Consider the following 15,208-nt stretch of genomic DNA (forward strand, 5'->3'; position numbering starts at 1 on the left):
TTCATGAATGTTTATGTATATTCCATGTGGTTTCACTCCCTTACTCAAAGAAGCTGAATAGTATAAAATTTAAATTTTTAATTGGAATTCTTCTATGGCTTCCATCATGAGTCAGGAGCTCTTATTATGTAGTGATTATAACAGTGACTGTATCTAAAGGTGAGACTGTTTTAGATGAGGCATCTTAAATTCAAATCCAACTGCAAACGAGGCTTCAGAATAGGTTGGCTTACATCCACAAGTGGATTCTTGTGGAGGGGCCATCAGCAGCTACGTGGGCCATTCATTCGTTCACTCCTTCACATGCATACTTGCTGGGTATATCATGGGCTTAGGCCCTTTGAAGTGCTGTGTTTACAAGGAGACAAAGACCTTGTCCTCAAGGAATTATATTCCGTCAGAGAAAATAAACAATTAGCCAATAAAAATGTGTGTGAACTACTGGTCAGTGCCTGGGGAGACGAGAAGGGGAGGGGTGTGGGCAATAGCCTGGTAGGTCTGGCAGGGTGGGCGGGGCCGAGCGGGGAGCTGGATTTAGTCAGGGTGCGGACATGGAAAAGAGCGGAGCAGAAGAGGGGGCATTTGAACAGAAGCCTGAACAAATTGAGGGAACAGGAGCTTGCAGATATCTGGGGAATAGCATTTCAGGGAGCGGGCATGGGTCCAGAGGCCCCAAGGCAGTAGCTGGCCTGGTCTTATTTTATTCTAGTTGTGGTGCTGCAGTGAGGTTTGAACAGAGGAACGACACGAATCACTGTTCATTTTACAAGTATCACAAGGATGCTGTTAGGGAAACAGACTGGAGTTGCATGGAGGGATGCAAACACAGACCAGGAGGAGGGAGTAGTCCCGGCAAGAGGTGCTGCTGGCTTGGAGCAGGGCGGTGGACAGGGCGAGGACTGGTGGGATTCGAGCCGTCTTTTGAAGGCGAGCCTCTGGGGTTTGCCGATGAAGTAGATGGGGCGAGAGAGAAGAGTCTAAGAGTACTGGCCTGATGAGCAGCTGGGTGAATGGTTGTCTTCTAGGTCATTTGCTCAGAAGGTAACATAGCAGGAGACAGGAGGTTTTTGTCGTTATTTATCTGATTTGTTCTCGGTAAGGAGAATGAAGACTTCTGTTTGGACACGTTAAGTCTGAAACGCACATCGGACATGCAGGCGGAGATGGTCAGTAGGCGGTCAGGCATAGTAGTCTGATGTTTCAGGAGCGAGCAGGTGTGGAGGCCTGAATTTGGGAGCAGCCTGCGTGCAGCTGGAACTCAGAGCCAGCAGGGTGGACAGGCTCATCCAGGGGGCGAGGAGATGGGGTGGCGGCCCACAGTCAGCCCGGCTGCTCCTGCCTCTCTAGGTCAGAAACATGAGACCGAGAAGGAAGAGTCAAGGACGGAAGGAGGACAGCAGGGCTGCGTGATAGCCAAGGATTCAGGTGAGTGGTGTGTTCAGGAAAGGGCTGATAGACAGTGACAGCTGTCAACGTGCAGGTAAGGTGATCTGGAAAAGAGAGGAGACTCCATGACACAGTGGAGTAGGGCATACCTAGGAGCGGAGTCTTCAGGAGGCAAGAGGGAGTAGCATTCAGTGCGTAGAGGACAGGCCTTAGAAGGGTGCTCAGATGTCCCCCTCAGGAACAAAAGGGACACCGGAGTGTTCCCAGGCACCAGTAGACGTTTCCATCTAATCGCTGCTGTTTTTCTCAGTGAAATAGAAGTGATGGTCATTCATCAACTGAGATGGCAGGGAAAAGGAGGAGATATTAGTGGGTGGAGAAGAAAGAACTCGAACAAACCCCTTGCCGAGGGAGAGGCGGAGTTCACTTGGGACGTGGGGTGGGTTGCCGGGCAGCACCAAGGGCTGGCCTGAGCCAGCGGTCGGAGGCTGAAATGGGGGTTGGGGGTGCTTCTGCCATAATCCGGTTGCCCCGGGGCAGGGTAAATGCTCCCTCGCTGCTTTTGGCAGCCATATGGACTCCCGATTACAGCTCCTGAGATCTCTAAGTGCTCTGACGTATGTTACTAAGCTTTGGCTCAGTTCTGCGTGGAGTCCCATGAAGTATGTATAACAGAGACTCTAGGTGGGCTCAGGGAGTCCTGGGGCAGGTTAGTGAGGAGGCGGGATGGGACCGAGCCTTGAGAAATAGGCTGCGGGAGAAACGGTGGTGGGAGAAGGTGCCTGGTTATGGAGGGGCTGGGATATCAGCGGGGCAGACACTGGAGCGACGAATCAAGGTGTTACTTAGAAGCATTACTTAGAAGGAGGGAAGGCTGGTACCTTCCACCAGCTGAGATCTAACACCATCATCCTCACGGAATAGCTTCTTTGCTTTCTTCAACAGTTCTGTGACCCAGGAGCTGGACTAGAGTCAGCACAGGAGAATTCTCATGTGTGAGATGTACAGAGTGGGATGCAGGTGCTGCTGGTCACTGTAAAATCAGCCATGTTGATTCTGAGAGTGGGGCAGAAGAGATGCAAGATGAGCCTGGAGTATCTTGTGGTGCCAGGTAGTAAATAAAGATGTGCTCAACACATACACTCACAGTGAGGACACACATATTCACAGTGATGGTAGTGTGTCAGAGGAACACAGGCGCCAACTGAGATCCTAAAAGCCAAAGTTAGAACAAGTCGAGCAACAAAATAAATGAGAAGTTTTGGATTGTAGCCCAGAGTATACAATAAATATCCGTAAGTTCATACTGATATCAATGATCGAATAAATTTTAAAAAATGAGGGAGGAGATCAATCTGCGCAGAATTCCAGATAATTGTAGTAGCTAATCTCCCTCAAGGAGATGGCACATAACTCCCCATCCTTAAGTGTGGGCCGTGCTTGGAGACGTCCTTCCAAAAAGCATAGTATGGAAAAGGAGAAAAGAACAACTTTACAGTGGGAAAACCTGGCAGACACGACCTCCGCCAGGCTTTCGAGATCACCATCAGCAGCAATAAGTCATGGTAGATAGTAGTAGCCTTGATATGATGCAGTGACAGTGGCACTTTGCCTCTGTGTTGTTCCTCCCCCAAACCATAACCTCAGTCTAATGAGGAGAAAAACATCAGACAAATCCCAGCTGAGGGACATTCTACAAAATACCTGACAAGTTTTCCTCAGTACTGTAAAGGTCACCAAAACAAGCCAAGTCCGAGAAACTGTCACAGCCAAGAGGAGCCTAAGGAGACACGACCACTAAGTGATGTGACATCCTGGATGGGATCCTGGGATTTTTTTTTTTAAAAAAGGACATTAGGTAAAAACTAAGGGCATCTGAGTAAAATGTGGACTCTAGTTAATAGTGTATCAATATTGGTTTATTATAACAAATGTACCATGCTAGTGTAAGATGTTAATAATAGGGGAAGCTTAAACAGTTCTAAAAACTAAATTTATTTTTTAGAAAATCACTGTATTTGCTAGAAATCTCTATTTCTTCATTCTGTTTTCTTGAATGATAGGGAAGATTTCTTTTGAAAACAATTGTACATTTGTAATAAAAATTAGCATTTATCTTTCCAAAGCATCTGTAGAGGTATCTGTGTAATGATTAAACACAGAATAACCCAGGTTCCCTCTCATGTATGCAGTCCCTGCCTGTACTGGGCAAGACGCCCTGCTGAGCATGATGAGTGAGGGTCCCTATCCCCAGGGCGAGGCACAGAGGGGCTGTCCGTAATTTCCATTTCCATTAAATAGGAAAACCTAAAACATAGAATGCTTAGAAATGTGGCCATAAGCCATGCACATCTGAAAAATTAAAATGATCTTGGTAGAGCAATCATATTTGAAAATCACGAGACCCAGATAACATGGAACATGTGTTTTAAATCACTGAGCTTCTCGTTTCACCCTCGTATGTTTCAGAATGAGGCAGAGAATCGAATGATAAGGTGGTAAGGAAAAGGGTCAGGTATTGATTAGTGCAGCTGAATTCATTAGTAAGAATTAAGGACACTCATAAGAACATTTATATTTTGATAGTTAATGGAATAGATGCTTAAGTTATAAAAGTTACAACTACTTTTTTGGTTGTGGAAAAAAATTAGTAAGGCCTAATGAACCCCTAAAAATGGTGACTGATGACTGTCAACTGTGGGAGCAGTGGGTATGCATTATCTGAAAATACTTCATGCTCTCATCATTTTAAAGGAGGGTCAGGTTTTGCCAAAGAGATCAATGTTTATTTTCATAGGTGGGTATTTTCCTTTTTTTTTAAATTCAGTTTTATTGAGGTAGAAATGACCAATAAAAATGTAAGATATTTAAAGGGTACATCATGGTGATTTGATGTGTTTATATATTGTGAAAGGATTCTCCTCATCTAGTTAATTAATACATCCATCATCTCATATATTTACCTCTTTGTGCTTGTGCGTGAGAACATTTAAGTTCCATTTTAGCAAATTTCTCTTATAAAAGTGTCATCAACTGTATAGTCACCATGCTTTACCCTAGATCCTCAGACTTTACAACTGAAAACTTACAGCCTTTTACCAACCTCTCCTTATGTTCCTCCCCCCACTCCCCACTGCCCCTGGTAAATACTTGTCTACTCTGTTTCTGTGAAGTCGACTTTTGCATCACTCCATTCACATCCATTGCTGCAGTGTGTTCCAGGTTGGTGTAAGATGGTGTCGATTCCAACTCCATTGTAATTATTTGGAATTTCGTTTGTTTCACCATCAGTAGTGTGTAATAAAACTGGCTTATTGACAGTGATTCTCCAAAATGATGGTACTCAGGTGTCACTTAACATTCATAACCATCTTCCCAGTGTGACGAATGTCTAAGGCGCCGTGAAGAAGCTGAGGTTCGCAAGGTTAGCAGCATGGATAGTCTCATGGCTTGAGTGGTAAATTAGGTGTAAAAAGAAAAAAAAAAAGGCATTTCTCAGATTCCAGCTGAAGCAACAAAGTCCCCAGTTCTGTGTCTTCTGTAAAACATCCTGGGCACTAATGAGTTTTGTTGATTTGTACTGTAGTCTTTGGAATACTGATCATATCCAGGTATTTTACTTGGTAAAATGAGTTGCTTGGTGATTAACTCCTGAAAACTAGGTGATAAACTCAAATTTTAAGGTATTTATCTTAACATAGTTTAATTTGAGGAGGAAACTGTGCCTGATCCTGGAATTAAGGATGAAAAAAATAGTAGATATTCACTTAAAAAAAAATGATGGGGAAGGGAATGGAGCAGAAAACGCTAGGTTGGTTATAAAGTATAACATTTTCTTTTTCTTGAGAATTGCCATCCATTAATAAAACCTATTCAGGATCCAGTAAGAAGAAGGTTTACTTAAGGAATTATGTGTACCTCACACCCGATAGGATAGCTGCTGTCAAAAACACAAGCATTGGTGAGGATGTGGAGAAACTGGAACCCTTGTGCACTGCTGGTGGGAATGTCAAATGGTGCAACTTCTATGGGGAACAATGTGATGGTTCCTCAAAAAATTAAAAAGAAAACTACCATATGATCCAGCAATTCCACTTTTGGGTATATACCCCAAAGAAATGAAAGCAGAATCTTGAAGAGATATTGATATACCCATGTTTATAGTGATATTATTCACAATAACCGAAAGGCGGAAGCAACCCAGTGTCCACTGATGGATGGATGGATGGATGGATGGATGGATAGATGGATGGATGGACGGACAAAATGTGGTCTATACATACAGTGGAATAATTTTCAGGCTTAAAAAGGAAGGAAATTCTGTCATATGCTACAACATAGATAAGCCTTGAGGATATCATGATAAGTGAAATAAGTCAGTCACAACAGGACAAATGCTATGTAATTTCACTTACATGAGGTCCCTAGAGTAGTCAGATTTGTAGGGACAGAAAGTAGAATGGTGGGTGGCAGGAGAAAGGGGATGGGGAGTTAATGTGTAATGGGTACAGTTTCAGTTTTAGAAAACAAAAAATTTCTGGAGATGGGTGGGGATTGGTCGCACAACAATGCAGATGTACTTTAATGCCACAGAACTGTACACTTAGCATAAGTTTATCATTTTAACCAACTTTAAGCGTATTTTACTATAGTTTCAAAAAAGAGATCCTGTAGTATGTTGCTCTGGGGTCCCAGGGACACATGTGTTGGGCAGTGGAGCCAGCAGCCTGAGAAATAGACACGTGGGAACTGGAGCCCTACAGCTGGCAACGGGGAGCTCCCTCGCTCGCTGAACCCCAGTCAGGGCTGGCAGGGGGACTAGGAGGGCCCGGGCGGGGCAGGCAGCAAAGGAGGAGAAAAAGCCAAGGACTCCCCCATCCTGGGTGCTTAAGTGTATTTTTTCACTTGCTGGTTCTCTGGAATAAGCATCAACAAGTAGTCTGAATTTGTGTTTTGAAAATAATTTGCCTATGCAGCTGTGAGACGCATGAGCTGTGGACACAGGAAAATCCTCTCTAGGGTGAACAGCTTACCACAGTGGGAGCCGGGGTCTAACCAAGAATCGCTGGGGTCTCTTTGTAACCTCCCTAAATTGGATTCGCAGGACTGTGGCATCCTAATTTTATGGCACTACCTTTGAGAATTACTCTCCTTGTGATTTTAAGTTTTCTCTCCTTAAATGGCACTACCATAATCTAGTGTAAATCTATTTTTGAACCCCTGTGAAAGCTTCAGTCAAGTCCAAGGGGTCTTGTCGCTCAGTGTCACGTGGATGGAGGAAGCGCAGGAGTTCCAGACGTTTACTCCGCATGAACCAGGTATCGGGCACTTCCTGTGCGTCGTTGTGTTTCCTCCTCACAGAAGCGTGGCCCCATTTACAAACACAGAATTGGAAGTCAGGGAGGTTTAACAGCTTCCCCGCTGTTCCCCACCTCATTGGTGCAGACTGGATTTTCCAGCTGGAGAGGAACACTCACAGAAATGGTCACGTTGGTGGCCTCAAAGGGAACCTCCACAAACTTGAAGACGTAGAGGCTTGGCAGGCTACAGGCTTTGCCTGTTACCTACGAAAATTAGAAAAAAATCCTAAAAAGACCCTCTCCAAAATAACCTATGGAGAAAAGGTCAATGGGGTCTCAGTGACTTGACCCTGTACTTACCGTTCAGCCACACTTTAGCAAGAGCAGCTACAGGAAGGTGACAGTCTGCCCCCAGAGACAGATGACAGCAGTGCAGAGGTGCTTGCTCCCCACATACCATGGTGGGGAGGCGGGCAGCGAGGGGGTCTGCGCTCTTCAACCCTGTATTTTAGAATCGAGAAAACTTTTACCTTTTAACTATTCTAGCCTCCCTTCACCCCTCCTCAACCGAAATATTAGAAAACCAATGAGACCCTTCCCGGATCGCGCCTGGACAGTCGGGAGCTACTGCCATTTCTCCATTAGTAGTTTCACTTACGGTTCATCAAAATGGAATTGAAATTCGGTTCTTGTTTATCAGCATCCACCTTACCCTCGGGGTTTCTTTTTTTAGTTGCGCTGCAAAATTCTGCTATATAGGAATGCTGCCAGGAAGTAGAAGGTAGTATCTACAGCCTGGGCTTTGTGATAAGATGGTTCTAGTGCGTTTGGATCTTCTAGCTTTGTGGGTTTGGACGAATTATTTAATATCTCTTTGCCCAGCTTCATCATTTGTTAAATATATCTGTAGGTAATTTCTGTTTCAGAGGTTTGCTGTAAACATTTGATGAGCTGACACATATAGAACAGTACTGTGCGGGCACACGGTGAATGTTAATTGTTCATACTACAGCCGTGTACCCCTCAGCCACCCATGGGGCAGCTCCTACTGGCACCTCTCCCTCGCTGCAGAGAAAAGCCTAGTGCTATTGTTTATTTTCTTCTTTACATGTAGTGTATTTTTGTACCTTAGGAAAGTGGTAAGACCTTGACTCTTGTCACAGCTTAATTAACTTCCCGAGAGTTGGAACCGCCACTAGAGTCCATATTGTGTCCTACTTCAAGCTGAAGTATATTAGCTGTAATTAGTGACACTGCTGTGAAAAGCCACCAACTGGCCTTTCTGTTCTCCCACAGGTTACCCCAGCTTCCTGCCAATTCCTGTCAGATTAGTTGGCATCTGGCATGTCTTTCATCTATAACACAACTTGAAACTTTAATAAAGAATTTCATAAGATATTTTAGTTGTTTCTGAGACTGCTTCTTTGAGTAGATCTCCTTAATGCACACATGCTATTTTTAAATATTTGCACATATACACCAAGGGATCAAAACATAGAAAGTATTCCCTTTGGGGACTGGCCTTAGCATAATTACTCACTGTTCTCATTTCCTATTGCTGCTGTAGCAACTTGCCACATACTTAGTGTCTCTGAGGAGGTGCTCCTTGTGCCTGGGGCTTGAGTCACAAGAGAGCAGACATCTGGTCTGTCTTGCTTACCAAGAAACTCTGGTGCCTTGGAAGACTATTTCCTTACTATAGTAAGTGCTTAGTAAATCCTGACCAAATGAAGGAAGGGGTCACTGGAACGCAGCCCCACCTTATATTCATAAAGCGTGCTGTAGTACAGGGATCCGCAACCCCCGGGCCTCAGACCGGTACCAGTCCACGGCCTGTTAGCAACCGGGTGGCACAGCAGGAGGTGAGCAGTGGGTCAGCAAGCAAAGCTTCATCTGTATTTGCAACCACTCTCCAGCGCTAGCATCACTGCCTCAGCTCCACCTCAGATCATCAGGCATTAGATTCTCATAGGAGCACCGGTCCCTGGTGCCAAAAAGGTTGAGGACTGCTGCTGCAGTATAGAGCGGGCTCTCATTATGACTGTGGGTCCCATGCTCGTGTCCCTTCTGTGCTGAGAAGTGTGCTCAGGGCTTTCTTCACAAGCTCCTAAGCGAGGTACTGTTATCATCCCATGTTACGGAAGAGGCAGGTGGACTAAGGTGGCATAGCGAGACTAGCCCATATCTGTGTGATACTAAACCCCACACTCCAACATTACATTATCAGGCTTTTCCTGAGCATCTTGTAAGGCTAAGCAAGGGTTGTTATTCCCACTTTACAGGATAAGCTGAAGTCCAAAGTGGACATACAGGTACTTCAGCTAAGTTTGCAATCCCAGATTCTTGCCTCATGTCTTTTATTGGCCATTGAGACCAAGTGGTTCAGCCTGGTCCCTGAGACTTCGTTCAAAATATCTGTGACCATTTTTGGATATTGTAGGAATACTGGTTGTTATGAGGAGTGCGTAACCCAGCCATAACCCAGCAGGATGCAGTGAGCAGGGTTGTTTTTAGAAAGAAAATAGCACCCTAGAATAGGATTAATGTTATTTTAGAAGTTAGTGAAAACTGTTGAGCCAAGAAAATTTTTATAGCTTTTCTGGTCTTTTTTTTTTTTTTTTTTCCCCTTTTACTCTTCTTCCACCTAAGACTTGAAAAAGCAGCGTAACTTGTTAGGTTCTCTGAGTTTCTTTTATTCAGTGTAACATGGGGTTCTTGCTAAGCTCTATTCTAGAGCAGTGACATGACATAAGATATGATCTGGCTCTGTAATATCAAATTCGTGGCTCTTCTTTCTGTTGGCTAGGCCTAGGTGATAACTTAGCTGTAGGCAATGAAGGCAAAAATTCAATTTTCTTGAACTGCGTAAGCTACAGTGATAAACATGCATTATTCTTTGGCCCTGACCTCTATGATTTCATTTTATACTAAATCAGAATACCATCTCTAACTTAAAATTTCAGTCAGTTAGTTAGAATACACTTTTTCAAGCTTTCTTCTGTTAAGACTTTTTAAAAGAAAAGTTTAGAAATTTAGAAATTTAAGTTAGTTTGTATGTCTAATTTTATCATGGAATGATCATGATCCACCTCCAGTCTCTCTGTATTCCAATCCATCCTACATGCCGTAGCAAAACAGCACGTGTTCCTGTGGGCTCCTAAGAATTTCCCAAGGGCTCAGGGCTGGATTCTGAAATCTTGCCTACAGGCGGTTGCCTCCAGAACGGGTCTCCAACTGATCTTTTCAGCCCATGCTGGCAAAGAGAAGAAAGATCAGTGTGGGCAGAAATCCAGACGACAAGTGGGGGCGTATTTTACTTTACAATGAAATGTCTTTAAAAAAGAAAACATCCAGAAATGTATATCTCGTTTTTTTTTTTATTTTAAATTACTCCCTCAAGTCATGTATTCTTAATTCTTCTGTTTAGTAATGTGCTCCTACCCCCTGGTTCGTTCTTACATCTTTTTGGCCTAGGGTGCCCTCCTCTGACTGTGTTGCCCCTTTAAATCCTATCCGTCTTTTAAGACTGGGATCAGTTTCCTTTTCCTTGTCCTCATACCCAAGTCCCAGTTACCTGTCCTTTCTCTCAGCTCCCTGACATTTACCTGGTGGTTTTTCCAGTATCACCTCCTCCTATCACTTCTAGACTTGCCCCCTTTCCATGTAAATGCTCTTCTTTCCAAATCTTTTGTTCCTGAGGGCAGCGGCCCTAGCATTTTATAGTGGGAGCCATGGGGCTATCTGTCTACACTCACAACTCTGCCCCTGAAACAAGCTGACTGTGCTCCTGGCTGACTGAGGAGGGTGTGCATCCAGGTCAGTCTCCTGTACAAAGAGCTCCACTGACAAAGGTTTTGGAATCAGGTATCAGTTTGAAAAGTAGAAGTGTTCAGGGATTGGTTGGCCTTTAACTGTGGATGAGTGATTATGCCAGTGGGACTGCTGTATATTGGCTGACATTCAGAAGCTCTGGAGAGAGGTGGTTGTGGATTGGTGGGCTTTTTGGGGGCGAGATGGTTGTTGACTGGGATTGAGGTACTGGGGTGAAGGACTTGTTGATTTGCAGACTTCACTAAGAGGGAAGTGGTGGTTGCTTGGCTGTCTTTGCTGAGGGAGTTTGTGGTTGATTGGCTGGGCCCCCAAAGCTTTTCTATTGCTGGGAAGCTGTCATAAATTAGAATAGTTTTAAAACCCATTGCTGTGGCCAAGGAACAAGTCCTTTCCTAGGTGCATAGGGACTTTTTATTTTCACCTGTCCTAGAATCATAGATTTCATAGGTTGAAATAAATCTATCAAAATACAGACCACACATTAAACCCTCACCCAACCACCCAGCCCCAGAAGTGAATACATGAGTACAGATTTGGGGATCAAGAGACCTGGGCTCAAATCCTGACTCTATCATTTAACAAGCCATTTAATCTCTGTCGCCCTTTAGTGTCCTAAAGGATACCAGAGATGTGGGTATTCTGTTGTTTAAACGAGTTGATGTGTGTCATACACTCAGCGTTTACTTTCTTAAACTGAACATTTGTGTTTCGCTAGAGTCCACAGGTCTGATGACCCAGGAATGCAGGCATCTGATGACTTTGTTCACTCTTACTTGGCATTTCCCTTCTAAGACCTTTCAGAGTCGTGAGTTGTAAAAACGTGCTCAGGCCTCACTCCTAGAGACTCTGATATAATTGATCTGTGGGACAGCCCAGGCAGTGGTATTTTTTAAGCTCCCACATGATATTCAGTGTTTCTTGAAACATACCCTGCCTGGCCGGCTCCTAACCTAACAGCTGTTCCTGAGGTTAAGCCATGCAGAAAATTAATAAATTGCTATGATTGTCTGAAGTGATGGGCTGGCTGTTTTTGTTAAAAACCACTTTTGAAAATTGTGTAATTAAGTGAACCTGGGATTCAAATGGGATGTTACTGAGCCCCATTCCTATTATTGCTTTTATTATTCAAAAAACAAACAAAAATTACCTTTATGATTTTCAAAATCTAACCTGAAAGGAAGGAAGGTCGGTCAGGATAGAGACATACATAGTATGGACTTGAGATTTTCTGAAAGTACATAACAAAATGGTCTACCATAAGGAAATGAGCTTTGCATAATAAATTCTATCCTATTGGTTGTTGTGTACATTATACATAAGGTTTATTAAACATTTTCTCCTTCTCAAAAGGTTTATTCTTTCTAAATTTCGAAGTTAATTCATGAAAAAGAAGAACATGCATTATTTATAAATTCTTTTAGCATCTAGTGGAAAGTGTCATGTTATTTTAAAGATGAGATTCACGCCTCCATGAAGTCAGTGTGTATAGGTTGCATCTGTATCCTGAAGTCATCACTGTAAAATAATGAGACCGCACTTTGTCAGAGAAGAAGGGGCTTTAGTCAGTAGTCTTTCCATTATTCCTTTCTTCTTAGTTTGGAAGAAACTTCTAGTCAGTTGAAGGACTTGATTATTGAATTTTTCTGCCGAAAGAAGACTAGATCCTCTTCCACCTAGGAAATTTGAAGCTGCTGAAATAGTTGATAATTATATTTATTTTAGTCCTTCAGGTGTACCTTTGCTATTTATTACTTCTAGAATTGACTTTGCTAGATATATAATATGCTGTAGTTATTTGTTGATGCCAATAAACTTCTTACTGTGGGGTAATTGTATATTACAGTTCACTCGGTGTTACACATTTTATGGGTCTCGACAAATGCATAATGACACGTATCCACTATTAAAGTACCGTAAAGAGCAGTTTCACTGCCCTGAAGACCCTCTGTGCTCTGCCCGTTCATCCTTCCCTCCCCTCTTGCCCCTGGAAACCACAGATCTCTTTACTGTCTCCATAATTTCGCCTTTTCCAAAATGTCATGTAGTTGGAATTGTTAAAGAAAAAATGAGTCATGGCCCTTGTTAAAGAATGGTCAGAGTTTGGAGGGGGGACTGCTACAAAGGAGTTTCGCAGTAGGGCAGGAGATTGGGCTCAGTTCTGAACACCGGAAGGAGACATGGATATTTGTAGCCAAGAAGCAGCGTGATGGGTAGATGAATGGAAAAAAATTGCTAAGAAGAAACATCAGAGGTAAAGGGGGGCATTCTGGCTAAACCGACTTAACAGGATTCTTCCCGAAGGCAGGCTTATGTGATCAGGTCTTACCGGGGTGAGGGTGGAGGATTCTGGCTAAACCAACTTAGCAGGATTCTTGTTAAAATTGAGCAATGCACGGGTGGATGTAGAAGTACAAAATTGAGACCTAGTCGGGGAAGAAGGTCCAGAGGGACCTGACTAACGTTTGGTCAAAGACAGAGTATTTATGAGAATCAGACGGCGTGTAGCCTTTTCAAATTGGCTTCTTTCACTTAGTAATGCACTTAGTAAAGGCACTCATGCCTTTTTTACGGCTTCCTAGCTCATTTCTTTTTATTGCCGCGTAATAGTCCATTATCTGGATGTACCACAGTTTGTTATCCATTCACCTCCTGAAAGACACATTGATTGCTTTTAAGTTTTGGCAATTATGAATGAAGCTGCTATAAACATCCATGTGCAGGTTTCAAGAATAATTTTATATTTGTAGAAAAGTCTCAAAGGTAGTACAAAGCATTCCTGTATCCCCTTCACTCAGTTTCCTCTAGCGTCAGCATCTTATGCAACCATAGCACCTGTGTCAAAACTGAGAAATTAACCTTGGTGCGTTACCATTAACTAGACTTTATTTAAATTTCACCAGTGTTTCCACTCACTTGCTTTTTCTGTTTCAAGATCCAATCCAGGATATCACATTGCATTAGTGCTGCATTTATTTTAATGTCGACATAGGAAGACTTCGAGTGTGTTGTGTTCATTAAATACGTTCATAAAATCCAGCATATCCTGAGAAAATGGGTGTAGACATGTCAGATACAAGGAGCTGGTGTTGTTTCATTGAATAAACACATTTAATTATGACATTATTGCTTAGAATTTTTTAAAAGTTTGTTTTTGTCTTTGGCAGAGCGTGCAGAACTCCCACTGCACAAAATTAAGATTTGCTTTATAAGGCTAACGTTTCTAAACCAAATGCTAAAGCATATTGAAAGGTCATGTTAAGGTTGAATGTTTCAAGACCCAGGAGAAAACTGATTGCCAAATTGTAATAAAAGCCATCAATTGCATAATTTTTCAAGTTGATGCAAAAGATGAAGTGTTTGGTTGGTTCTCTAATGAGCATCTCCACATGTTTTGCTGACAGAAGGACTCCATGAAAGATGACAGAAGAAGTTATTGTTATAGCAAAGTGGGACTACACTGCCCAACAGGACCAGGAGCTTGACATCAAGAAAAATGAGCGCCTATGGCTGCTGGATGACTCCAAAACGTGGTGGCGGGTGAGGAATGCGGCCAACAGGACAGGCTACGTACCGTCCAACTACGTGGAGAGGAAGAACAGCCTGAAGAAGGGCTCCCTGGTGAAGAACCTGAAGGACACGCTCGGTGAGTGCTCGCTGCATTGGGGTCCAGATTAAGGCTGAACTGCTTCCTGTAATGGAGAGCGAGGAGAGGCTGTGCATCTTTTTAATTTGTGTTAAAAAAAAAATCTGTTGTAAATGTTGACATCTTTCTAGTTGTTTTTTTCTTCATCTCTGAAAATTAAGAGATCAAGATGGAGAAATGTCACGTTTGTCATTTCCTGGAGATTTGAGCGTTTGGAATCTTATGTGAGTTGGCGCTTCTGTGTATTTTGGACCCCTGCGCATGTTTCTGTCCCCCGGCATCAACATTCTGGAGGCTCCTGAAGTAGAATTACCACCTCCAAAAATGTCAACAGCTCTGCCTGCGTCATTCCATCAAACCATTTCTCTTTTACAAAATCTTGTCCATTTAGTCATTATGCATAGAGATGGAGATAGTGAGAAGCTCTTGGAGTCCTGGGTGAATTTAATTCCACAGGCCTGGACAGTGTTAGCTGAGTTGACGGCTGTGTGAGCACCGGTGTAATGTCAGAAGCCGCTGAGGGTCACTCACCTGGGGACTGCTGGGAGCTCAGCTCAGTTGGCTCATCCTCCAGCTTTCTTCCCAGGTGACACTCTCTCCTCTAGTTTCTGGATGTAGGAAAGGGCACCTGGAATCACCTGAAGTTAATGGTGGCCAATATCGCCTTGGTATTTTGTGTGCGTATCAGACTTACTTGCAGTAGTTACTGCTTCAAATTATGTGAGAAAATAACTGTGAGGGCCTTTCTGAAGAATGACTGAACTGAGCTGCCATTTAAAAAAGTTATCGTTGCCTTCTTCTATGAGCATCATGTGGGTTTTACCTGAGACTGCTGGTTATCACTTAAGAGTTCGCTTTTGAACTAAGTCAGTATTATCACCCATGTTACAGTTACTTGAGTTTTTTCTTTTTATCTCTAACGAGAAGATTTTTTTTTTTTTTCGTTTGGGAGGAGGATAACGTGGGAAAACTGAAAAGAAAATTATATACCAAATGTAGTGGGTGCTGCAAAATTTTGTTTTATATTTTATGCAATCTCGAAAAGTCT

The 15,208-nt window shown here is 43.1% G+C and overlaps 1 protein-coding gene across 5 annotated transcripts in view; it reads left to right on the plus strand.

Annotated features, from left to right (window-relative positions):
- The window catches only part of NCK2 (NCK adaptor protein 2), a 129,397-nt gene that overhangs the window by 77,961 nt on the left and 36,228 nt on the right, over positions 1 to 15,208 (plus strand). For 4 of the 5 annotated variants that reach the window (XM_039840149.1, XM_039840152.1, XM_039840150.1 and 1 more), the window contains one exon: positions 13,919 to 14,160. In XM_039840149.1, the coding sequence (XP_039696083.1) occupies positions 13,935 to 14,160 (226 nt within the window). In that variant the 5' untranslated portion in view covers positions 13,919 to 13,934. The remainder of the gene's footprint in view (positions 1 to 13,918; positions 14,161 to 15,208) is intronic. The other variant, XM_039840153.1, reaches the window with a different exon arrangement.

Source organism: Pteropus medius, unplaced genomic scaffold, assembly GCF_902729225.1.
Source record: "Pteropus medius unplaced genomic scaffold, Ma_sr-lr_union100, whole genome shotgun sequence".
Taxonomy (NCBI): Eukaryota; Metazoa; Chordata; class Mammalia; order Chiroptera; family Pteropodidae; genus Pteropus; species Pteropus medius.